This window comes from Halichondria panicea, chromosome 9 (genome assembly GCF_963675165.1).
Source record: "Halichondria panicea chromosome 9, odHalPani1.1, whole genome shotgun sequence".
Classification (NCBI taxonomy): domain Eukaryota; kingdom Metazoa; phylum Porifera; class Demospongiae; order Suberitida; family Halichondriidae; genus Halichondria; species Halichondria panicea.
In genome coordinates, this window is record NC_087385.1 from 5,560,762 (window position 1) to 5,586,142 (window position 25,381).

A 25,381-nucleotide genomic window follows, 5' to 3' on the forward strand; every position below is an offset into this window, starting at 1 on the left:
TTATGATATTATGGTAGCCATTATCTTGTTATTGTTCAATTCATTTTGTATATACGTTTGTATATCAACATCAACAATAAAATTAACAATTAATAATTATGTATAATAATGGAGAAAGTGAATGAAGGAATGAAAATATAAAACCATATATGCCAGTACATGAGCTGCAAAACTTGATTGTTCACTGTCCATTAGTCTCATCTGATTGTTAAGACCATCTTCAGTCGATCTCTTTGTCATGCTCAGCAACTGCATATCTTATGTCTTCAGTAAAGTCATAGTGAGGAGGCCTGCAGAAACAGCACACACTCAATCACATCGAGGCAAATACATACATGTAGCAACAGTCACAGAAGAGCAGCTAGTCTAAGACAACAAAGTTAAGACCCCATTAAAGTGTTGCAGCTATTAGATAAAAAGTGTACACATGTACATGTAGGTGGCCAGGGTTAGGGTTAGGAGGTGTAACATATCAAGGCCAACTACATGCGCACCTGCCAAGTCAAGTACACGTCACACTCTTTGCAACAATGGCTTCAGGCCAAACCATTGACATGAGAAACTTTACACAGAAGCTGGCTCAAGATTCCAGTAAACAATACCATGCTAAGGACAAATTGTTTTCAAGCAATGATTATCTTTCAGTCAAGGGTAAAAACAGCTGATTCTGAAAGCACAAGTCTCTTTGAAGTTTGGCACCGAAACATTCAAAGCTGACCACCCACATTAATAGAAGTACAACAATTCACTTCATTTTGTTCACTAACTCTTACCTAACGCAAATGCTGCGATGAGTTTCTGGTTGACTGTCACATGAGAGTAGTGAGGCCATGCAGGGGATTCCCCCTCCAGTGGGAGGAGCAGCACCAACAGACACAGTAGACTGAGCAGCATCATCAGGTAGCTGGGACTCGCCTGGTGGGGGGCACTTCCTGCGAGTGTGGGGGGGGTGAGTTATATGTACATACCGTACACAATTATTATGTCTATATAACTACGGATTGCATTACATAAGGGAAAAGTTACATACATACAGATATGCATACGCCGCATAGACTGACATAATTACACATATGTACTAAAATGGCTTACTTTGCTTGCTCAATGGTCCATGACTTGAGTCTCCTAGTCCCCCACCGTCTGACAGACTCACAAATGACGGAGGCTTCTCCTTGACCTGTACACAAATAGATTTGGTACAAACTTGTTAACTACGCACATTAACAGTGAAGACCTAATGCCTTAGGCGCTAAGAGATTAATTTGATCAATACATTAATCAATCATGACAAATTAATGGCCATGCCACTCCTTGCACAACAAAATTCCTAAACTCTCTCGGAAACAATAACAGCGACATATTTGCGAGCGAACTGTGTTATAACAGGAAAGAGTGCAACTCTTGGCTTGGGGGTGGTATCACCTTGGGAGTATATACACATGTTGCTATAGGCACCAAATCGATGCCTTTTAGAGTCAAAACCGGCTTGATACATGAGGTAACTATATACTGTATACCATGACATCTCAGCAATCAATCATGGACAAAACAACGGCACAATTCATAGAATTTTAGTTGATAGTTAAAAATTTGCATGCACATGTATGCGTGCAGTGAACATAACGATGCATAAAATTAGGTGATGTTGTTGCAACCAGGCACGTCAATGAGGCATACAAAACACACGCAAACAATGAACTCTCGACAGATACGCACTAATTACCTCAGGGACTTTCTCCCTGGTAACAGATGCCAGCACCTGCTTCCGTCCAATCAGCTTGCTGCCGATAAACGCGTCCACACGGAACTTGTCCAGCACCTCGGGAGGACAACTCTCTACAGCCTTGTGTCGAACCACACTGCAGGCCGGGTGAAGATCAGTATGATCATGATTTTAACAGGGAAGTGAGGCACACTGACTACACTGATATGATATATACTGACTACACTGATACTCACATGTCAACACAGCAATGTGCCTTGATGGAACCTTGTGACTCCACGACAGCATATCTCTTAGGAGCGTTACTCAACACTGTCCAGAGAAAACACAGACACTTAAATCTTAAAATAGATTTTTACGAGCATTAAATTGCACCTAGGTTACCAGCTAGAGCTATGCACAACAGAAGACTCACGCAAATACTTTACCCAATAATATACGAATAAGAGGTGCTTAGATCATATCAAGTGTCAATTCCAGATTGATTGTGACCTAGCCACTTGAACACTTAGGTATTTGGGAGACTAGAGTCACCAGACATCATTGTGTGTATAGTAAAATAGATGCACACTCGTCTCTAAAATAGTAACATGCAGTTATAAAAGCATACGTTATGTAAACAAATAATCTGAGATAGGAATGCAATCACTCTAAACAATAAATAACATAATTGCCTCTTTTACAGATGTAGTTAAGATCAGAACAGACCCTCGGAAAGGCCTTAACACCAGTACAGTAATGGGGTACACCAACGTGCCTTGGAACTGAATGTTAAACTCGTAAGGGTTGTAGATGGTGAGGATCTGCTTGTGAGACGACTCGTCCTCAACACTGAACTGTAGCTCCTCAGGGAAGACGAACACGGGCAGCTTCCTTTGCCTCCCACCCAGAGAGGAGCTCTTCATCTTAGAGGGCTGGCTGTGGACTACTCCGTTCCTTTAGTGGACTACTCCGTTCCTTTAGTGGCTCCTTCACTTCACTCTGTTTATAGATAATTATATCTATGCTGAGTCAGCTTGTTTGTGTACTTTGCACCGTCACCATTATGCTAATTCGGTTTTTATAAAGATCCAATCTTCTCGTAAGACTAGCACCAGTTGTACTGCATTTAGATTGTTCTCTCTTCTTCTCTCTTGAATTTTCTGCAAAAAGCTCGCGTTATTCTTCTTGTAGTAGCCTCGTAGTAGCCTAGGAGATTCTTTGTTTGCGGTGCTTCTTGGGTGTGACTAGTTTCACGTGCTGAGATAATTGGTTGTTTAGCCACAATGAATATCATTAGGTGGTAGTTTCTGTAGTAAAGAGAGAATATTGAAGGTCGCTAAACCAACCATAGCTAGCTGGACTGCATCTTGTGCAGACACCTTGCTCAAAGTAAACGTAAGATTGGAACCACTGTGATCGTTGCGAGCTCAAGAACAAACAAAAGTTCAAAGATAAACTAAGTTGTCAAGTAGACTAGCTACTAAGTAAACACTCCAGGCCTAGCAATGGCTGTCAACCTACTGAGGAAATCCTTCAGACTCAAGAGAAACACTGTCCCTCTGCTTGTGCCCAGAGAAGAGGAGCCCATTGATTCAATCGACTTTGCAGAAGCCTTTCTCAAAGGTAAGGCCAACTACCTACTTTGGAGTCTCACATTGAATAAGCTAATACTACAAATTGCTCCATTGTTTTATAAGGGACTGCTTGCTAGTAGCTAGTAAAAAAGGCAAGCCATTTGGTCTCGTGAGCTATCGACTTGTTGAGGTCTGTATGTGTGAGCTGTGGTGTCATTAAGTGTGCACATATGTAAATAGACTAGGTTTCTATGGTGGCCAGGGCTGCTAACTGAAACAGTAGGGAAGCACTTCACTAGAATGCATTTACGCGATTCCTTCCATGACATCATTAGATAAGTAGCTATTATTCGCTGTACAATGTGTGATTGTCAAGCCTGAAACTCTCCCACTACTTCTACTCCTGTCAATTGTTAGTTGCTGCCTGTATTGTTCGTTGCTCCTGCACACTGTCTGTAGTATAGTAATTATTATTGTGTACGTGCAATTCAGAATTGTTTGCCGTGAGTGTGTGTCAGTCCATAGGGATTAAAGGCTAGGTGGGCATGTGTAATAGGAATTACCGACGATGGCCTAATTAGGGGTATTGCTCGAATGTGTGTTGATACAGATCAACCTGGTATTCAATTGATTAGAGCCTCTGCAGTTGGCTCTCACCTAGCATTGTGCTGTAGTTCAGCAACATCGTTATGTATAAGTATGTATCCAGCTCCTAAGCAATATTATTGAGTCGATTGTTGGACTATTATTAGTGAGTTATACCAAATAGTAAATGTGAAAGTTAAGCTTGAGTGTGAATCATATCGACCAGCTGAGCTTTGTCTAAATATCTAAACAACCATTCAGTAATTGTATTGTATAGCGAGTTGATAAAAACTGGAGAGTGTACATAACGTTCTGACTGGGAATTTTAGGGCCATGTGCTTGTTATAATATTGTCTACGCAAATGCCAGCATAGCATCATATAGCACTCTCAGTGTGTACCACTACAGGGCCAGAGGTTTTCTCTTAACCCACAAGTATGCCATAATGAGTTGATAATGGTAACATTACAATATTGGAATTGTCTAGTGTGGTGTTATGTTCACTTCATACAAATCCTTAAAATTTGGTACATAATTATTATGCTCTTCAACAGCTTTCATTGGTGTGCTAAAGTGGTTTACTGTACCGCCTGGTTGTTACCCTGTCAACAGCAGGACTTCAGTTGTTCCGTCAAATCTGTGTGTCTGTGTTTAATACTCAGCATTACTGAGCTTATTCATATAAGTGTTTGGATATACAAGCGTACGCAATGACAAGTGGGTGTTAAGTGGTTGCATTGAAGAGCCCCTATACTATATTCTCTAGCTCTCCAGTACTTGTGAATTACTCCACCTTTTATGCTCTAATGTGTGTGTGTGGGTGGGTGTGAGTGTGTGCATGAGGTAATTAAGCAAGCAGTTCACTAGTGCTTGATGACTCAGCATGTTGTTTGGTTTGGCATAGTGCAAGGTCCAGTAGGCTAACACAGAACCCACAGTAAGGTGCAGGTTAGCACCATGAGTCGCTGTCAGGAGCTCCCACTGTTTTTGTCTATAGCTGTGTTGACTATGGGAGGTGCACTTGTACTGGCTCCCGCCCTACTTGGCTGGTCGTCTGGCTGTAGCTATGTACACATTTGTCCTTCAATGTTTGCCAATTGTTGCTTGTACTTGTTGGATTTCAGAGATCATAGAAAGTGGTAAGTGATCCTGTTTTCTTGCCAGTTGCTTGAAACTATTTTTGGACAGGAGAGCATAATATAGGATGTCACCATTTCCTATCCCATTAGATCACCTCACATGCTCTTATTTAGTTACAGAAACAGCAGGATTAGGGAATTCCCTACACTTGGCCAAGTATTAGACCCTCCTCTGTAACTGTTAACCCGATCCGTCTTAGAGTATGATATATGCTCAAATAAGTACCTAAAATTCTTTCTCATTACCAAATAATATCGAGCTACAATCGATTACTGGTTCTTCTACAGATACATGTACAGCTGACATAAATTGGATTAGCTAGAATGCAGTGTGGATGATTGAAGCCTTAGTGTCTGTGGCCAAACTGAATACTTACAGGTAACCTAGGTGGGGCTATTTTGTAGTAGCTAGGCTAGTATTTTACACATTGCTATATCATTTGATTGATGAGGTGTTGGTTGAGGTTGAGTCTTGTGGATTATAGAGGGCCCATTGTGATAGGTGTACACAGTAAAGCTGTAGTAGATTAGCATATGGAGCACTATGGGAGCAGTCCTTGCTTAATTGCGTTAGTGAGGGCACACCTTTTCCCAGTTGCCTTGGGGCCATTTTACCATGCATGCTGTATAATGTCTACATTTCCCTAAAAGAAATGTTGGTCTAGTGTACACCTGAGGCTAACCACAACTGATAAGGGCTCCCTGCTCTGGTCAGAGTGGGTAAGTAATGGCCACTTGTGGTCAGAGAGCTGTAACCTTGACAGCACCCTAATGACTGTGACAAGCATGTTTGTGGCTTGTTCCCTACAAGAATAGCTTGAGGCATCAATAATATGTACAAGAGCTAGATAGAGCTAGATAGACTTGAGCCAACTTATATCTGGGATACAGTTACCTCAGATAGAGCAAACTAATAATTTACACTCAATATTACAATATATCAATATTTTGACATACCTTCTATTATTGTTGGTGAGAGTTTGAAATATAAGACTTGGGTGGTTTCTGTTTTATTGTTGTGAGATGACTTGTATTGATTTGGTAAGTACAATGTTAGCAAGTTGATCTTTAGCCAATTGACAATTAGCAGGTGTAAATACTACTATATGGTGTGCACGCTCATCTGTGTAATAGCGTTGAAAACGAGCCTCCCTCCGTGTAATCCTGTGTTCATATGCGTCCGTAATCTACAGTGTAATTACTGACTGTAACTCTAGAACACTGAAATGAAATTCGTATCTGTAATACTAGAAAGTGATGTTGTATATAGCCATTATTATGATTTCAGCTATTGTTTCGTGCATTCGTTACTTCATAGTCCAGACTAAAATCTGTCCAGCAAGCTTTATCCAGCAAACTATAATTATAATGCTTGCTTGATGTACTGACAGCACGTTAGCCCTGGTGCTATAATTATATAGAGAACTGCACGTAGTCTGGCATTGGGTGGGGATGGGTATCTCCCAAAGAATGTTAAAGCTACTAGGTCTTGTGATGATGTCTATATTTGCCTCTCCCTTAAGGCCGGCCTACTTATACTCTAGAAATATACTCTAGAAATATACGTATCTCTCCATGCAGTGCAAAAAGAGATACAAGATCTCAAGAATGAGATATCACAACAGAGTAAAAAGAACTTCAAATTGGACAAGGACTTGCGGTTCTTTGATGCAAGAATAGCTCTGCTCATCAATCACAAGATCACTGTTGAGGTAGGTCATGCGTAACTAGCACAGTACAGTAGCCATGCACTGTCTGCAGCTGTAAACAGTTACTACAGTAGAACCTCGATTATCCGAACACCTTAATTGGTTCCAGAGGCAGGCTGATAATCGAATAGATAAACCACACATTGATCCACCCACTTAATTGATAAACAGCAGTGCCACATGGCTGTCTGCGCAGAAGACAAGCAGGCCTGTCTCCATAGTAGCAGCTGCAATATGCATGCGTATTTAAGGGACACGCCCATTTCTGAATTATTAAAGAGAAAATTGCCAAATCGGATAATTGAGGTTCAGGATATTAAATAGAGGTTCTACTGTACAATACATGTAGCTTTGAGTGTGTAGGAGAATTAAAGCAGCCCCCAACAAGAATTATCCTTAGCTTAATTAATTAACATTAATTTGTATGGTGTCTACCTCTCTCACCACAGGAGCTTGAGAGCAGAGTATTTGATGAAGACTGTCCTATGATGCTACCAGGTAAGCTTGTATCCTAGACAACACTCCTTTGACAGCAGCTGGGTAGATACCAGATGCAGTCTAAACAGAGCAGGGCTATTGTCCATAACTTAACTAGAGTTAATGCATGGTTGCATAGTTTATGAGGTCTCTCTTATTCCCTGCAGGTGTAATGAAGGACCTTCAACATCCTGAGGTGTGTGTGTGTGTGTGTGTGTGTGTGTGTGTGTGTGCGTGCGTGCGTGCATGCGTGCGGCGGGGTGTGGCCACGCTTTAGAAAAGAACGTCTGGTCACACCTGTGTGTGTGTGTGTGTGTGTGTTAGTGATAGGGTGTGGCAGCAACTAGAGAGTTCCATAATGTTAAATTCTATTAAGCATCACTGTCGTTAGCTACAACATAGCTACAATTTCTCATGTGAGTTTGCAACACTTTCACTGATACTACTCTCCTATACAAAAACACACACCAAACACAAACACACTTCCCCCCGCCCCCCCCCCCACACACACACACACACACACACAGCTGTATGGGCGTCTGCTATTTCTCCTGCAAACCACTCCCGAGTATATAGCCAAGCTCATTCGACTGGTGTCCCTCAAAGAGATTGACGGGCTACTGCAGATTGTCATGTTCACTCTCTATGGTAACCAGTACGAGGACAGAGAGGAACATCTCCTACTATCCATGTTTGAAGTGAGCTTTTATAATTTTACATTTTATATTGAACTGCCCTTTACCAGAGCAGTTACTTAGTCATTATTTCATTTTTAACTTTGTCACCCCTTACCTATGCGTAAGGAAAAGGGGCATTATATTAAAAAGTGAATAATCATTCTTACCAGCCTCTGGTAAAGGGCAGTCGTATCATAATTATGATTGTTACATGTACTTGACTTGTTGTTGATCTTTACCTCCTCCAGCATGCTCTGACGTTTGAAGTGCAAGAGGCTACAGAGATCAACAGTCTCATGAGAGCCAACACGGCCATCACACGGATGATGACTCAGTACTGCAGGTACATATTGCATGCTATAGCGTGCCTGCCCTGTACATGTATCTCTGCTTGCCTTAATCCACCAAGACGCAGAGATCAAGTCAATGGTTGCTCATTGGTGCCCGAGTTCCTTACGCTATATAGCTATAAATTATGCCTAGAGGGAGTCTATCACAAAGCTACAAGTTGGTTTTGCACTGTGTGTACATGCTAGCAGTGCATTCGTGCTAGTAGTGCATTCATGCTAGTAGTGCACTCATGCTAGTAGTGCACTCATGCTAGTAGTGCACTCATGCTAGTAGTGCACTCACGCTAGTAGTGCATTCATGCTAGCAGTGCATTGTTATTTTAACTGTCTAATTCCTGTTTTTGCAGACGTGGCCCTGGTCAAGAGTTTGTGAAGAGTTCTCTTGGTGAGACCATCAAGAAATTGGTCAACTACGATGGCTCCATGGAGATTGACCCTCTTAAAGTATGTTACACCAGACTAGCTTCTAGTACACCACTTTAGAGATGCTACCTACTTTCCCAGTTGAAACTTAGTATTTTAGTAGCGTTTTTAGTAGCGTTTGAGTGCTCCCATTTGGTTCATCAATTCAATACCAGTTCTAATAACATGAGTACTAGTGTGTACAGCATTAGTAGCCATGGACCATCATGTTTGACTCATGGTTTCTTGTTGTGTTGTGTGCAGATCTACCAGGAGATGATAGAAAATGAGGAGGTCAAACCGTCTGAAGCAAATAATCTGTATCAAGACGTGAGTATATATACCATATCCAACACTTTGTATGCGTAATTACCTTGTTTTTAAACAAGCCAAAAAGTGTAGGCTTCAAATATTCTCATTCACACACCCAATTATGTCTACTCCTCCCCACACACACACACACACACACACCCTCTCCCCACACACACACACCCTATCTCCACACACACACACCCTCTCCACCATACACACACACCCTCCCACCACACACACACACACACACAGGCTGAGGCTCATCCTAAAGTCCAAGAGCTGATTCAAAAGCACATACCAATCCTACAAGAATATGTCCTTTTCATTCTAAAGCGACTGAAAGAAATCATCAACGAAGTTCCCTTTGGCATCCGGTGGCTATGCAAGGCCACACGTGCTCTGGTGCAGGAGAAGTTCCCTGAAGCCGAGGTGGACACCATCAATGCTTTTGTGGGGGGCTTCTTCTTCCTGCGCTACATCAACCCCGTCATCGTTACTCCCCATGGTGAACAGGGGCAATGAATACTGAACCTCATTGATTACTCCTGAATGTTAGCTAGTACTTGATAGTTGATGGTATGCTTATCACTGCTTATAAGTACTTTTGTAACAATGGCTCAGCTAAGCTCTTCTCCTGTGATTACGTAACTATTTGTAATAACAGCATTCTGTATTAAAGTACTAACGTCTTTAATAGTACCCCTCCCCCCCGTAGCGTACCGACTGATTCAGAACCCCCCTCCCAAACAAGCTCGACGCAACCTCACATTGGTAAGCACACTTACTCAATTAAATTACCTAGTACACGTAGGTATGTTGTATCATAAGTGGTGGCTGTTTCATATGTGTGTCTCTTTAGGTGGTGAAGGTGCTCCAGAAGTTGGCCAACACATCCAGTGTTAGAGAGAGCTACATGATGCCATTAAATTCATTTGTCCAAGCACATAACGATGAATTGAAAGTGAGTGGAATGTTTAGTCATACCCTCTTTCCTTGGTGCCCGTTTATCGAAAAAATAATTATTAGGTCAGTTATTGAATACCACATGTGATAGAACTCGATCCCTGGAGTATAATATATCTTTTTTTAGAAGAATTAAGTTACATACTACACTAAAGTAACAAATAATCCTCTTTACCACTATCGCAGTCATTCCTGGGTGACTTGTGTCAGGTGGACGACTTCCACGAAGCCCTACAACTGGAGGAGTACATTGCCCTCTGTCGTAAGGACCTTCAGATCGACATAGCAGTCAGCGAGATATCACTCCTACACACTCAGCTTGGCAAGTACCAGAATGACATGGTGAGACCTATACATTTGATGATCATTACCACATTTAATGTCATGCTCTTTACCTACTGACTAATACTGTGTTTTTTTTTTAATTAACGGGTTATTATGATTATGTTATAGTCGATAAGGATGATGCATTCAACAAGATTTCTATATATAGTACATCACCTGCGAAATAATTATAGTAACAGCAGTATTTCCATTTTTACAGCTAATCATATAATTTGTACACATACCTGTAAGGAACTAAGCCTGAGAGCCTGCTATTGACCTTTTGTACCATCTCACCAAATCCTCCACCCCCACCTGGTCAAGCTGGCTAGCTGCATAATAGCTTCCCAATTCGTCTCGCTACCTAAATTGCCATGGATATATCTATAGACATTTCCAGTAATTATTCAATCAATACTTGAAATCATGTACACAGCTGGTAGTTATAAGCGTATTTGTCGGCTTAGACTTTCTTCTTAATTCTGTAAATGAATTAGCGTGTTTTGAGCCTGTATAAACGCTTGCCAACTAATTTGCCTATATATTTATAGAGAGTGCAGTATGGTGTTTGCTGGTAATTTACAAAGCCTGCTGTAGGGGGGATGCGTGATGCGTGATTGAGTTAGCAACCGTATTTAATGCACACGAGTAATGAACACTGTTGTTGATTGACATTCCGCGTTTTGTTACCAATGCTTGTTAAGGTAGCCATTTCTGATTGCTGATGCATATAATATTGCATGTACACACCTCATAAATGAATTGAAGTTCCTAGCATTGTAACCTAGTATGCTGCAGGGAGGAGTCTGGGAGTCTGTCTATGAGTTGGTATCGTATAGGTGTATCTATAAGAACGGGCACATCCCCTGGTTACATGTACGTAACCTAGTATGCTGCAGGGAGGAGTCTGGGAGTCTGTCTATGAGTTGGTATCGTATAGGCGTATCTATAAGAACGGGCACATCCCCTGGTTACATGTACGTAACCTAGTATGCTTCAGGGAGGAGTCTGGGAGTCTGTCTATGAGTTGGTATCGTATAGGCGTATCTATAAGAACGGGCACATCCCCTGGTTACATAACACCACCTTCTGTTTTGTCCTCGGATATTGGCCTGAGGCAAAGGGAAGCATGTTTGTAACTCATATCGTGTGAGCCTGTGGTTATGATAAACAATGGATAATTATCTCATTCATCAGCCTGGCTCAATGATAACCACACGTCTGTGGGTTTGTTGTAACCCTTTGAAGTCCCTTGATCATGAAATGTGATAAAATCCCAAGGAGAGCTATTGGGGATGTTTTGGGTCGTGTTACCAGTTCAAATTTACTTCCTCCCAAGTTTTTTGATGCTATACAGTTATGGCTACGGCTCCGTGATGGCGGTCTGACATCCTATATCTCAACACACACACACGCACACCAGACACACCGCACACGCACACGCACACACATAACACACCACACACACACACTACACACACACACTACACACACACAGAAAGTGTCAGCTGACGATCCTCTGGGCAAGCTCCTAAAAGACCTTCGTGAGCCAAACGAAGACAACCTGAAGAGCAAGGCTATGGTCAAACTAGACCTCATCCAAATAAGAGAACACTTAGGTCTGTCGGAAGACCTGATAGGTGGGAGGGTGTGCCTTTACTCGTGTATTCAAGGCTTTGGTAGGAGTACCACTTTAGTGCGGAGAGAATGTTCATGGGAGAACGATTTTACTATTTTAATTTATTATTTAGCACAATGTCTGCTATTTAAGATCAAAGGTTGTTTGACCACATAGCCCACAAGCATTTAGGGAGTGCGGTCCAAAGTGTCTAGCTTTTCCTCCCTTTTTGACAAACCGAAAGTTTTCCGCTAGACTGCACTATTAAGTGATATGTTTTGGCTCGGCTGTCCATTAAGCTTTAATGTTCGTACAAAGCCTTGAATTTTTTCTTGAACAGGGTATGTTTGCAACAATTAAAATTACATATATGACTGCTTTTTCAAGCAAACAAACCCTGTTCATTTTTATCTCATTCATAGGGATTACCGTATAGGGTATAAAATTATTTCGAGGGTTTTTGCTGATTAAGCGTATAATGCTAACATTTACACCCTCATATTTCATGCATGCTGAAAAAGGCTGCTATTCCGCGAAAATGCAAAAACCTTTCTAAAGGCATTCTGCAAAAGTTTATACCCTCGAAATATATCCGCTATACGGTATTTCATTGCTAGTAATAATTATTGCTCGGAAATGTGCATAATTATATTTCTATAAATATAATTATAAATAATTATAATTATAATTTATTTTCATATATAAATGAAATTGACTGTATATATTGCTCTGCACTGAAACTCTGTAGAGCTGCCAATGTTTTCTCCGCGGGGGGTCTCTCTGGACGTCTCAGACGAGATAGCCACCACCTGGAGACAGTGCAAGCACATGCTGCTACGACTCTTCGGAATGGTAGGTATACGTATATACATCATCTGCACACCACTTGTGCTGTGTATGTATGTACATCATCTGCACACCACTTGTGCTGTGTATGTATGTACATCATCTGCACACCACTTGTGCTGTGTATGTATGTACATCATCTGCACACCACTTGTGCTGCTGTATGTATGTACATCATCTGCACACCACTTGTGCTGCTGTATGTATATACATCATCTGCACACCACTTGTGCTGTGTATGTATATACATCATCTGCACACCACTTGTGCTGCTGTATAGAACATTAATTTTGTACGCTGTCCACCAGAGTAGAATTTGTCTAGTTCGATCGATATAAAGTTCAAGTGCTTTAAACCCAAATAATCTTGTGCTTGCATAGCTAAAGATCTTGCCCGTGTAGTGCACTATCTTGGTTATCGAGATTACCTATTAGTTTATTTGGGGGGGGATGCCTGGCCACATGATAGTGATGTGGAGTATGTTTAGAAAGCCAGTAAGCCCTTCAAAGCTATCTCGGGTTTCGTAATACCTTACACAAATGCTACCCCACCATGACCGAATTTGAAAATAGAATATTTCATACCACAGATGGTTACCACAACAGCGTAGGGCTTGATTGTTGTTTCTTTCAGCTGGTTTACAGAGAAGCATTACGCTGCTCACTTTCGGTCACATAGTCAGAAAGTTGTCACGTACACAATAGCGACTTCATTCTTCATTGCACGATTTCAATCCCAACAATTTTGAAGCATGCTTGTGTAAGTACGCAACTCAGTAGTTTGTCTAACGTATCGCTCAACACTTTTAGTTTTCACCCTGGTTGGAATGTAGTCCTCTATGAAGGCCAGTGTAGGGGCAATGTGTAGTGGTCTCCTGTCATTAGTGTAGGGGCAATGTGTAGTGGTCTCCTGTCATTACTGGGTAATACGAGGCTCATGCATGGTCCTTCAATAATTTGCTCATGCTCAAATTTCTTATCTATAAGTAGTCTCTGGATCAGCTGATTGCAGTAACACATTTTCAAATTTGAACAGCCACTTTGAGGCCACCCACACTGTAGTAACTAGGTTATAGGTTTACCAATATGTGTACTGTATTGCTTGGTTACAAAGTTGAATGTGGTTTAAATGGATTTGATTATAACCCAGATTGTAATTTTGCCCTTAGGGCATGTATGGAGGACAATAGCTTGTTGTTGCAAGACTAGTAGTCTTTAGTTCTAGCAGTTATCAGTCCTTTCAGGGAAAACCATTATCATGTTAGCAACTCAGTGAATTTGTAGTCTTGTGTGAAAAAGCTGACATTGAGGTTCAAGGTACTCAGCTGTATAGCCTCTTCAAGTGGTAGGACTTGTAGTATGGGCTTTGTTAAGCCAGAGTATCAAGAGGGTGATCGATTCTGAATAGAGCATCAGATATAGGTGAATGTCTTGTGGTTTGTCCCAGTCTTGTACTGGTAAGGGGAGCTGACAATGCAGCTGATTGGAAGGATCAGGTTTCCTTGGACACTGACTTCAAAGAAGATGGAACTAAAGGATAGACTAATTTGTCTCCATGTGTGTGTTTTACAGTCACCTCAAGTTCGGGTATTCTTGGGCTTGAAGGAGCTAAGACGTTAACGTTTTATTCCTAGAGTCCATTGCTAACATTCTCTGCTTATTTAGTTGTACAACCGATAGTATCTCGTTATTTCCTCAGTTTGTACTAGGTTAGTCAATTGTTTCCTGGTTTCGATATTTCCTGGGTACACACAGGAAATGCTTTATATTTATTGATTTGGTGTTATAACCACGGTGTATAAATGTGACATTTCTGTAAACAGTGGTGGCGAAATAACATCCAATATTGTGATTGTCTTGTTATTGTTGCATCTTTCCTACATGAAATCATGTCTCTTCCACCGCACTATGTTGCTAGTCGTGTTGTTAATACAAAGCATTCCTTCGCATACTGTGTGATTGCGCTGTTTGTTTTGATTCGGAGATAAGCAGAGTTGTGTTACAATTAGTAAACTACTGAAAATGGATACAGTAAACTTTGGCTTCCTGGAGATTTTGCTTATGGCTGCTCATAAAATAAACTGCGTTTATTGTGGGTTTATGATCAATCAAACCTTCGCTTTATTATTGTGCAAAATCACCCAAATAGAAGAACCTAATTTCAAACACATATTATGACCTCACCACGGTAACGATGTTGACTGTTATTAAAAGTTAACTTCAACACGAATATGGGGTTGGTGTCATTTGGCTGGACCTCCTCTCTACCTGGGTGGGAGAGAGGCGACCATTGTCTAGGGCATTCCTCACCATTCGTGGCTCACCAAATACCAGCAAATTCAATATCTCCACTGACCGCATGTTGTTGATTCTCCTATTTTGTGAGCTGAGGGAGTGCTTATAGGTCATTCTATCTAGGAAGGTAGTAATTATGTATAAGGTACTGTTTTTAAATTTTGGTTAATTTTATAGATTTTAGTGTTGATTGGATTTCTCCTGTGTGGGTGCTTATTTATAATGTTAACAAGCATACAGCAACTGAACAAGCACTGCTATGCAACTGTAGATACATTATAACGCTAGCTATAATTATACTTCCTCTGCACCATTGTAAGCATTTTGGTAACCTGGATTTTTTGCGTAGAGTGTGATCACTATTATATTGGTCAACTGTTTGTAAGCTTGTTTACCTCAAACTAAGTTGTATAGTAAAGAGTACTTGAATCAAGTGTGTGCAGCCTCCCTCTCAAGTGCTAGCCCTTCAAAAAAAACTTGTAGTATAGGCAACAGTTATCCCCCTTTGATCTTACTCAGAACAGTTTGCTTAGAGACAAGAAATTCAAAGATAGTGAGTACCATACTACTACCCCCAAAAGTACTCAATTATGGCCACCAATCTGTTGTTGTCTGACCAAAACCATTCAATAGTTTGCAGTGGCTTTAGCCATGAATACTCTAAAGGAAGTTTAGTGGATCTAGCTGAAATAACTACTAGTGAGAATGTGTGCCCAGTAGAGTAAATTGTGCAATTTGTTGATGCATTTGAGCATTCATCTGAGGTTTTACTACTTTTTCGGGGTCAGAAATGCATTGTAGATGAGATATCTCTCCGTCAGTGGTTGGAGAACTAGTCTCTATTCGTGTGGATTCATCGATCATTCTTACTCTGAAGCTATCTCCTAGCTAGCCTGAGCGCCTGTGTGTTATAACTCAAATACTTGTCATTTTATATACGTGTGAGAGGTCAGCGTGAGGTCAAGCGGATGATCAACGCGGTAATAAATTGATTTATACCCATTTAATTTTATTGGCACCAAGCATAACTCTGAATGGCTACAAACCTATGAACCATGAACTAGCTCACTGGCTCATACATGTACGTGCTACATGTACGTTGCCATCCTACAATTGAATGTAGCGCACTTATACATGGAAATTACACATCTTTGCTATTACTATTTTATGCGCTCTGTTAGTTACCGCATGAGTGTGTGGGGTTCAATTTAATACAACTTGTTTGCTCCGCCAGCATAGTTTAGATAGTACAAAGAGACGTTGGCTGGTAGCGGCTTGTTAGCTGTGGGCATACTTTGCGCCAGACTCTCTCCCTATGGCAACTGCTAGAAAACGAAGGAACTCTATGTTACCCAGTACCCCCAATGTGGTTAGATCACCTCGTTAACAGCTGCCTCTGGGCATAGCGGCCCATCTGTGGCTGTGTGTGTCTGGATGGTACTGATATGCTCACCACATATACTACTGCTGGCATTTGCCAAGAGGTCAAGCAAAAAGTCACCTTTTTACAGAAGGCCAAATGATCATCTTTCTGTGTGTTCTCATAGTCACCATTTTGGAGCACTTGAAGTTAGTTTACACAACTACAAGCCACAGACCAGCATGCATTGTGTCAGTGTGTTCTTAGATACAATCAATTGTGATAAGGTGCCTTTATTCGAATTTCACTTGGTTTACATTGCTCCCCTCAATGCTATGGATTCTTAAGAGGATGGCCGCAGGTATAGACTACTGCTTGTACCTATGTACACAAGAGCATGTATGGCTTTCTGGTCACTGTGGGGAAAACAAACTGGTTATTTTTGTTTACTTCCGAAGGCCACAGACCTTGAGGGTAGGATCACTAGCCCTGGTTCGTGCATTCTAGGAGCAAGTTGTTTGTATTGTATAGAGTTATTATTTAGTCACGGAAGTGCTTCCCCGTCTATTGTAAACATTCAGCATGTGAGTATATAATACAGTTAACAACACCCCTTCCCCCCCTCCCTCTGTTTAGACACTGTTCTCTGCCTGTGCCCATACTTAGTGTAACTTATCTAGAGGCTATCAGTTCCAGTCTCTCAAGGATTGACTGATCGGGTGGGTAGATGAGTCATGCTCGATCAACAGCTGAGAGCCCCACAATGATATTAGACATCGATCTAAGAGTTAATTGTTGCGTTTTACCAGCAAAATTAAAATTTAATATTTCCTGGGGTCTAATGATGTCAGTGAGAATGGTATGCCTTGGGGCTTCCTGTAAAAGTCCCTCTACTACTATAGTGGTCTGCTGCAACTGATTTGTGGACACAGGTTGCACAGTAACACATGGCTAGCATGGTGTGCGCATGTACAGTCTATTACTGGTTGGTCATTGCTGCTAGGCAACACACTGATCCATCGCATGAGAGGTCAGTCCAGTCGGTCAGCTGCTATCTGTGGCCTGTGTCTGTATTGCCGTGTGGTAAAATGCTTAACAAAAGCAGTGGTGTTCCACGTTACTAGCACCATGTACAGCTGAATGCTTTGATGTTCACCTAATTGTGTAGTCTAAGTCAGGAGATGGTAACTTGTGGTGACTGTGTTCACTCCAGCATGAAATATGCTGGGTTGCCATGCTTTGTTATTTGTCATTTGTGTGCTAAAATGGCCTCATGATCAATAGGAAAACAAAAGGCCTTTAGAAGTACAAAACGTACCTGTGTCAGTCTTCATTATAGTTTTTTTATAGCTCACCCTAACCCTAACCCTAACTCTTTATAGCTGTTAATTACTATTGTCTACATTTGTTTGCACAGTCAAGTGCCTGTTGCTAGTAGAGTGTGTTCGTAGTACTGTAGTAGTACAGGCTCTTACTTCTCAAGTGCCCAGGTTGTAAACAAGGCCAACTGATTAAGTGCTTTAATTACTCACCATTATCCACCAGTAGTAGGAGTGGGGAGATGCCTTAATCTGCTGTTTGTTTGTTTGTTTGATTGCAAACGGACATAGATACCTCTCACAGGAAATTTAAATAATTGGACCAGCTCGGCACCGGCTCCATATTACTCAATAAATTATTATAATTCGTTCTCACCTTTGCACCCTGTCTCTTTACACACATGTCATCCGGTGAAATTGTACGTGCATACTCTACCTGTGATATCACACGATACGGTTCAGTGGTGGTCCGATATGCACATGGTCGTAGCTCTTAAAAGTAAACGTCTTACTTATTCAATTTCCACAAAGTGTCATCAGTTTTAAGTGGGTAGGGGAAGGTGTAACTATGGTATGTCCGTCAAAGGTCAGGTCTCGAACCATTAACTGATTGTGGTGTATCAGCTGACTCTCTTTTGTATTCCATCCTCACTTAAGTGTGTTTATGGAAAAGCAACGATCCCTTAAATCAAAGCATACCACTGGTACATTGTGAACCCTTTTGACTCTTGGCAATTAATTATGCTAAAAACTAAAATTGTAAATCTGCACTGAGCAATGTACATGTACATGTACGTGGTTAGAGTCAAGTAACATTCATAATTACTTTGAAAGTTTATCTTTGTATGCCAACAGGGAAGACCTAGCTCTGCCGGTTTGTTGCCTAACTATAAATATGACTTAATGATGAGAATAACTCTCTGTCATGTACACTTTCTCATATATGTACACCCCCAAACTGCTAAATATGTGCTCCTTCCTCTAGTCCTATACAGCAACACACCAACACACCCACCTGTGTAGGGTATCATACGCACACACACACAAACACACACACACACACGCACACACACTACCTCACTCCTTAATTGTCATGACTAGAATCACAATTTCTCTTTCTCGTTGATATATTTTGATGAGGCAAACTCCCTCCCCTCCCCAAATCACTCACAATCAATTTTTTGAATATAATTCTTATATAATTGTACCCCTATAAATTATCTCCTTTGATAATTACTCTCCCCCTCTCCAGTCTCCTCACTGTCTCCAGGAGCCCACCTTGAATGCAGCTGTGACACTGGCTTTAGCGTCTCCTCTGGACGACATCAGATCAAATGCTGAGCTGGTCAGAGAGCACCTTAAGACGCTCACCAACTTGGGGGGTCTCAATCATCAGGGGAGGGATCTATTTGAGGAAGTTAATAAGGTGAGGCCTCATACATTATTATGTTGCTTGTAAAAATGTATGACTGTGGTTGTCAGTGCCCGTAACTGAGTTTGAGCTGATTTTTGTATGTCCAATACATATATACTCACGATGACAAGCCTCTCACCACGCTGGTAGCACCACTGCCTCGTGCATTAGACCACTGGTACCACTGCCTCAATCATTAATTATACCACTACTGCCTCGTGCATTAGACCACTGCTACTTTGCTCATTTCTCACACTTGTAGGGTGACCCCCACTCTCAGCATAGAGATTAATTTTGGCTTCTGCTCAAACCACGTAACTCACAACTGACATAATTATAATAATTATATGCGGGTAGGTAGGAAGATGTTCTAAAGCATCCCCTCTACACCACAATAGCCCTGTGTGTCTGGTGCATCATGATAGGGATAGTTCCATGGCCATCGTCTAGGCGGCCACAGCAAAATACCTGAGGGCTTATTTTAATACCCACATCAAGGATTGGTGCACTGCATTCCAGTCTAGATACCTAGGCGACCTCGGGTGTCCATCCCAGTCCATATTAGAACCAGCACCTAGCTAGTTCGGTTTGACCTTTACATGTATGGTTTGACCTTTACATGTATGGTTCGTGTTGCATATGGTGTGTCTGACCTCTGGCTGTAGACATTTGCTTAAATGTACTGTGTGGTTATATTAAGGCCAATTAGTGAATTGACTAACCTGCCCATACCCAATAAGCTATTTCATTTGGCAGACCTTTGCAAGTAACTCTTGACAACAGGCTTGTGGTATTTTATTAACCACATATCAGATATTTGGTGGTTTAATTGCTAACCAGTGGAGTAGACCATAGTCTGTTGGGCTCCAGGGAAAGTTCTTCTGGAGTGCTGGATGTGCATATTCTGTACATTCCTCTTCATGTTCCCTGACCAAATAGTCAGTAACTCAAATTGCGTACATACATTGGAGTGTGCCTGTCTGGCTTCTATTGTATACTGTTCTGGTTACTGGTGCTATAATTATTATTCAGTAACAGTACTCCACCCGTGGGAAGGAAGCAGTGGCAGTGCTGCCATTTTGTCTCTTTATAGCCTGATTATTATTATTTGAAGCCATGCATATACTTAAAAAACCATACTGCATACATGTACATATACAGTTCATACTGTTAGCAATGGGCCGGTTTAATTAATTATTGTGTATGACGCTGTGGTACCGAGGCAACATGCCTGAGGCCATTTGAGGTCAGGCATTCAAGCACTTATTGATTGACTATTTGTAGGTGAACATGATTGATCCCCATGTTGGTATATAGGGAGAGTGTGAACCAATCCACTCCCCCCACCAGAGCTTTGTTAGTGTTCTATAGCAGCTCCAAATTATGGCTCTGCGCATTAGCGTGTGGAATGCACTTGGGTCATTGTCTCCCTAATTGGAGGATTGTTGTGATAAGCGGTCACTATAGGTAGTGGGGATTTCATATTTCCCCCTTTTTTAGTAATTTCCGGAAATCTATGATGATTGTTGTTTCTCACACCACACACACACAGTGTTTCCCTGACAAGAGCGTGCTCCTAGAGAAGGCTAAGATAGAGCTCAAAAGTCTCACTAATGTCCATGAGGTAAGTGAGGGGATGAATAACTAATTAAAAGGGTATGTGCCTGTACGTTTGCACTATGTGTTTCCATTCACCTTACCACCTGTGGCCTAATTTACAGAGTTGAGTATACACATTGAGAGCTGGCCTTAAAAAGGTGTTTTTTTCTCCACCTGTGGCCTAATTTATGAACAGTTGAGAGTACACATTGAGAGCGTTTGTGGTTGGATGCAGTGCACCTGATGGTGGGAACATGTGTGACCAAATTTGTAACCAGTGCCCATGGATCTAAAGATGTGGCCATGATTAGTTATTGCAGTCACAAGTTTGTGTGTTAACTGGACCAATGGTGGTCTACAAAGTAGCTCACATTTCAACCATGTTAGAGTTTCAACCATGCTGGAGCAATGATGGTAGCTCAGATTTCAACCATGCTAGCTGTAGTACTATGTTGTCAGCTACTAGTGTTTGTAAGCTCTAGTGTTCTAAGCATTTGATGTGGAGTCAAATACACATCATTAATAGAATGTGTTTGTGTACACAGGAGCTAGCTGCCAGTGCATTTGTGTGTGTGTGCTGTAGGGATGTACTTGCTAAAGTTGGGAGTAGATAGCAGTTTCAAACTAATCATGTGCTAATATGGTACCCACTCACATAACAGATTTGACCTTGTGTGTAATGTGGTCACCTAGTTGAGCCAAGCATGCTTTTTTCAGCAGTGTTGATTAGATTAGCCCAACCAGAGCTAGGTACCTGGCAGTAACAGGATAGCTGGGGTGTTGTAGCTATGTGAGACTGGCGCACTAGAGTGTGGCCAGCCCAACCAGAGCTATAGATACATGGCAGTAACTAGAGTGTGGCCAGCCCAACCAGAGCTAGATACATGGCAGTAACAATATAGCTGGGGTGTTGTATCTGTGTGATACTGGTGCACTAGAGTGTGGCCTCCCCACCCGTGTGATACCGGTGCACTAGAGTGTGGCCTCCCCACCCGTGTGATACCGGTGCACTAGAGTGTGGCCTCCCCACCCGTGTGATACCGTTGCAGGTGCACTAGAGTGTGGCCTCCCCATCCCTACATGTTTGGTATGACCTCAAGCCAGTGTCAGGGAAACATGTAGCTCACCAACATACCAGACCACAGATGCAACGCATTTTTTTTGCTAATAAAATTACACAAATTACACTGATATCACTTAAAAAGATAGGTAATTTAATTTCCGAATTCAAAAAAAAGGTTACCCACCAAGTTATTGTAGTAGCTAGAGAGTAACTATTATCCTCCATGTCACACAGTTGTAAAATCTGTTTGTCTAATACATTTTCCCTTTCGTAAAATTTGCTATCGCCCTGTCTATCAATAAAAAAGCTTTGTAGTCGCCTTGTAGCTCCCAATTAATGGTAAGTGCATGCATATAGCTACTGTACTAGGAGCACTCTTGTAGGCCTACATGCATATAGCTACTGTACTAGGAGCACTCTTGTAGGCCTACATGCATATAGCTACTGTACTAGGAGCACTCTTGTAGGCCTACATGCAACATCTGTGAGCCTTGTGGACCAATGGTCTTAATGTGTAATAATTGCTGTAGCAACCATTTTTACTATGGCAATCAATTGAGGCAATTTGTCTTAGCTATGAGCCCTTATGTACCATTATAGATATGACATGCATAGTATTATATTACTTACGTACTATACTACTAAGTGCTGTATCTGCTTTAATTCAGCCTAGCTACAAAAACATTTTTCCTCCTTCTCTTTCTTAGAAAAGTGACTTCTCAGAAAGAGTGACATACTAGTTCACATTGCTCATTATAGGGCAAATATTTGCTTCTTGATTATCACTTTTCACTTTTATGATGTCCTACAACAACTGTAATTGTTTTTTCCTCCCATTCGTTAGACAAATCCTGTTCGCATTTCTTATTAAAGAAATTAGCATTTAAAATATATCTCACCTGCCAAAGTTTCCGTGAGATCGCATCATGATCAATTAAGCTCCTTTTCATAAAAATAAACATTTACATGTGCTTTCCGTGTGCATCAATTACCGTGGCGACTATTGTTTATGCATACATTTGCACATTGAAATCTCTTTCCTTTTGTTTTTTTGTCTGTTTATAATCCCTAACATCCAGTTGTGTATAATAAGTACAAGCTCTTTCAGTATGCTTGAGCATGGCTCTACCTAGCACCTACTAATGTTTAAAGGGGAATGGCATGCCATGGGTACTTTAATTTTTCACAGTTAGAAAGTGAATTCATTTACTGTAATTGGAAGTATGTGGTTGAGTGGAGCGCAAATGCCTCTTGGCTAGAAGTGTGTCCTTGTGAATAACCATTGCAGATCATTTGCTCGCTCTACTGGTCGCGTAAGAATCTTGTTTTCAAAACAGGACATTCAATCTCGTTAAAGTTCTATTCCCCACAGTTTGTGTATAGAACCTCTGCAGAATCACTCGCCCCCTCCATTGCCTTATACCGGTTGGTCGTCCCAAATATTTACCCTGAGGCGTGACAGCCGACTTGACTCGCTGTCACACATTGTTGAGCACTTATCCAAACAATGTGCAATTAATACACTCATCTAGCCCTGCAACAACAACTGGCTTTAAAACCCTATTTTGGCTCAATAATGATTATTGCCACCTCTTCATCACTTGTGTAAGCAGCTCAGGATACTGAATCATGCGTGCTTATAAAGAGTTCACTCTTTGTATGCAATTATAGTTATTATCCACTCAAGCATGCCTCCTGTTTGTGCAAAAATCCTTCACTTAGAGGCTACTATTCTGATGCAATTACCACACTCTGTGGCAAGTGAAAGACAAAAACATCAATCTCATTTTAGCCATGTATTTATATCAGATGTGTATATGGCTTACACACTAGAGATACAATACATGTGTTAAAAACCAAAACAGGTGGTGAAATTAGCTCCCCCTGAACCTTGCTCTGATATTTACCTGAGGCTCATCAGCCCTGTGCACATCTGTTGTGTAGTTGCTCCCTGAGGCAGCTGTATATAGTGAGACAGAGGCACACCTGTTAGGGGGTACATGTATGTGTTGGCTGAATTAGTGGCTGGTCGAATTCCTTAGAACTCCTCTGCTGTTGGGATGTGGGCTGGTCTTGTTGTTAATACATCAACCCAAACCTAAAGAACTAGGTAATCCCACGTCCCTGGTTGCCATTGTTGTCAGGAAGATTGGGCTGTGTGCATCCTGTCCTCTTTCTCTGCATAGTTAAATATACACCCACCACTATCAAAGGCCTCAGACACACGCGTGCAACCGTTACCTGTCATGGTTTTTCATGAAGTGTCTGATAATATGGAAACTGGGCTTGAGTACAATGGGCATGTTGGTATTGAACATCCTGTATTTGTGTATGTTACCTCATCAAACACCTCTTACTTGTATGCAGGCTATGCTGGAACACAGTGACTACCTTCAGGACCAGCTGGATGCCTACAAAGGTAACCATGCACACACATTCACAAGATAATTAAGCATTCTTGGCATAGACTCAGCTGGATAATTGCGATTGCTCCATTAATTAATGTCCTTAGCTACATTGTACGTACATGCGTTCGTTAATTTGTATCCTTAAACTCGCTCTAGTTGATGGAGCAAGTTACGGGGGTGGCCAATTATCCGGGTTAATGGTACAAGACGATTATTTCAATATCAGTAACGATAGCGGAGGCACACGACTGCGATGGTTTGCATTCTTGTCCAACTACCCACTCAACTAGCTTACATTATATCTGTGGTTTGGAGAGGCTGATTATGTTATGGTTTGCACATGTACTGCTGCCTCTACCATGTACTATACATGTACTCGTGATGAACAATACCATGAGCCTTGGGATACGCATTAAAACATTAGTTATGATTCGCAGACACAAGATTCCGCCCCCTCATTGGCCCTAACAGCCAGCTATAGTCACCTCAAACTAACCACAGGCAGTACTCATGCCCACTCATTTGCCAGTGGTGTCCATTCAACTGGAAGTGGGCAGGTGGGATGGTAGGGTTTGTCTGTGGTGGCATTTGTGTGAGCTCCTCTTTTCTCAGCTCTGTAGCTCCAGAGGCTCTAATTGAGTTACCTTTGGTACCTACTACAGGTGTATGTGTGTAGGCTGTGCTCATGGTTACTGCACCCAGTGGGGGGTGTTGGGACCCATGTATTCGCTAACTAAATTATTATTATCATCCCCTTTTCCCTCTCCCTCTCTCTTCTTCTCTCTTTCTCTCTCTCTCGTAGAGTATCTCGCAGCAGTCAGAACCAAAGTAGGAGAAGTGGTAAGTTTAATTTATGAACATGAATACCCTTGGCTTTGGTATTCGCATAAAGTACACCTGTGTTTGCACTAAACAATGGCATGCAATTATGCTTTGCTTGGCAAGCCTTTGAGTTGCAAGATGATACCAATCACATACGTGCGTGTATACTTATGCAAATTTGACATTTCCCAAAGAATCACAACTGTAACCTTCCCATACTTGTTTGTCTTCATGCTTAGCAACCTAGTAACAACATGTTCAGAAAGGCCAGAGGAACATATCGATTCTCGCACCAGGCTCTAGAGAAGGAAGGAGTGATTCTGGAGACTCCTGGCATACCCGAGCAAAGGTGAGAGGCCGGGTTACCTAAGTGTGTCTAACTGAACCGGCCTGTAATAACACGGTCCATTATATCATTAAC

The 25,381-nt window shown here is 41.5% G+C and overlaps 2 protein-coding genes across 3 annotated transcripts in view; one reads left to right on the forward strand and one right to left on the reverse strand.

Annotated features, from left to right (window-relative positions):
- Positions 1–89: 89 nt before the first annotated feature.
- LOC135341560 (motile sperm domain-containing protein 1-like) lies at positions 90–2,963 on the reverse strand. Its single transcript, XM_064538146.1, has 6 exons — positions 2,481–2,963; positions 1,960–2,035; positions 1,724–1,859; positions 1,093–1,177; positions 774–932; positions 90–290 (listed from the first exon to the last, which is right to left on the reverse strand). Exons 1-6 carry the CDS (start codon positions 2,626–2,628, stop codon positions 259–261), a joined length of 636 nt encoding a protein of 211 aa, XP_064394216.1. The 5' UTR covers positions 2,629–2,963; the 3' UTR covers positions 90–258.
- Positions 2,964–2,985: 22 nt separating this feature from the next.
- Positions 2,986–25,381, forward strand: part of LOC135341540 (uncharacterized) — a 29,003-nt gene continuing 6,607 nt past the window's right edge. Inside the window, exons 1-19 of one of the 2 annotated variants that reach the window (XM_064538121.1) lie at positions 2,986–3,328; positions 6,585–6,715; positions 7,162–7,210; positions 7,357–7,385; positions 7,717–7,887; positions 8,115–8,209; positions 8,564–8,660; positions 8,883–8,948; positions 9,183–9,435; positions 9,646–9,701; positions 9,790–9,891; positions 10,080–10,235; positions 11,716–11,857; positions 12,584–12,687; positions 18,907–19,080; positions 20,621–20,692; positions 24,098–24,149; positions 24,941–24,978; positions 25,200–25,309. In XM_064538121.1, the coding sequence (XP_064394191.1) occupies positions 3,211–3,328; positions 6,585–6,715; positions 7,162–7,210; positions 7,357–7,385; positions 7,717–7,887; positions 8,115–8,209; positions 8,564–8,660; positions 8,883–8,948; positions 9,183–9,435; positions 9,646–9,701; positions 9,790–9,891; positions 10,080–10,235; positions 11,716–11,857; positions 12,584–12,687; positions 18,907–19,080; positions 20,621–20,692; positions 24,098–24,149; positions 24,941–24,978; positions 25,200–25,309 (2,015 nt within the window). In that variant the 5' untranslated portion in view covers positions 2,986–3,210. The remainder of the gene's footprint in view (positions 3,329–6,584; positions 6,716–7,161; positions 7,211–7,356; positions 7,386–7,716; positions 7,888–8,114; positions 8,210–8,563; positions 8,661–8,882; positions 8,949–9,182; positions 9,436–9,645; positions 9,702–9,789; positions 9,892–10,079; positions 10,236–11,715; positions 11,858–12,583; positions 12,688–18,906; positions 19,081–20,620; positions 20,693–24,097; positions 24,150–24,940; positions 24,979–25,199; positions 25,310–25,381) is intronic. The other variant, XM_064538122.1, reaches the window with a different exon arrangement.

Excerpts from the sequence above, each read along its gene's own strand:
- LOC135341560 (XM_064538146.1), bottom strand. The coding sequence starts at position 2,628 with ATGAAGAGCTCCTCTCTGGGTGGGAGGCAAAGGAAGCTGCCCGTGTTC. Across the intron at positions 1,860-1,959 it reads GCACATTGCTGTGTTGACAT|TGTGGTTCGACACAAGGCTG; the intron begins GTGAGTATCAGT and ends CCCGGCCTGCAG. Across the intron at positions 291-773 it reads CATCGCAGCATTTGCGTTAG|GCCTCCTCACTATGACTTTA; the intron begins GTAAGAGTTAGT and ends CTGTTTCTGCAG.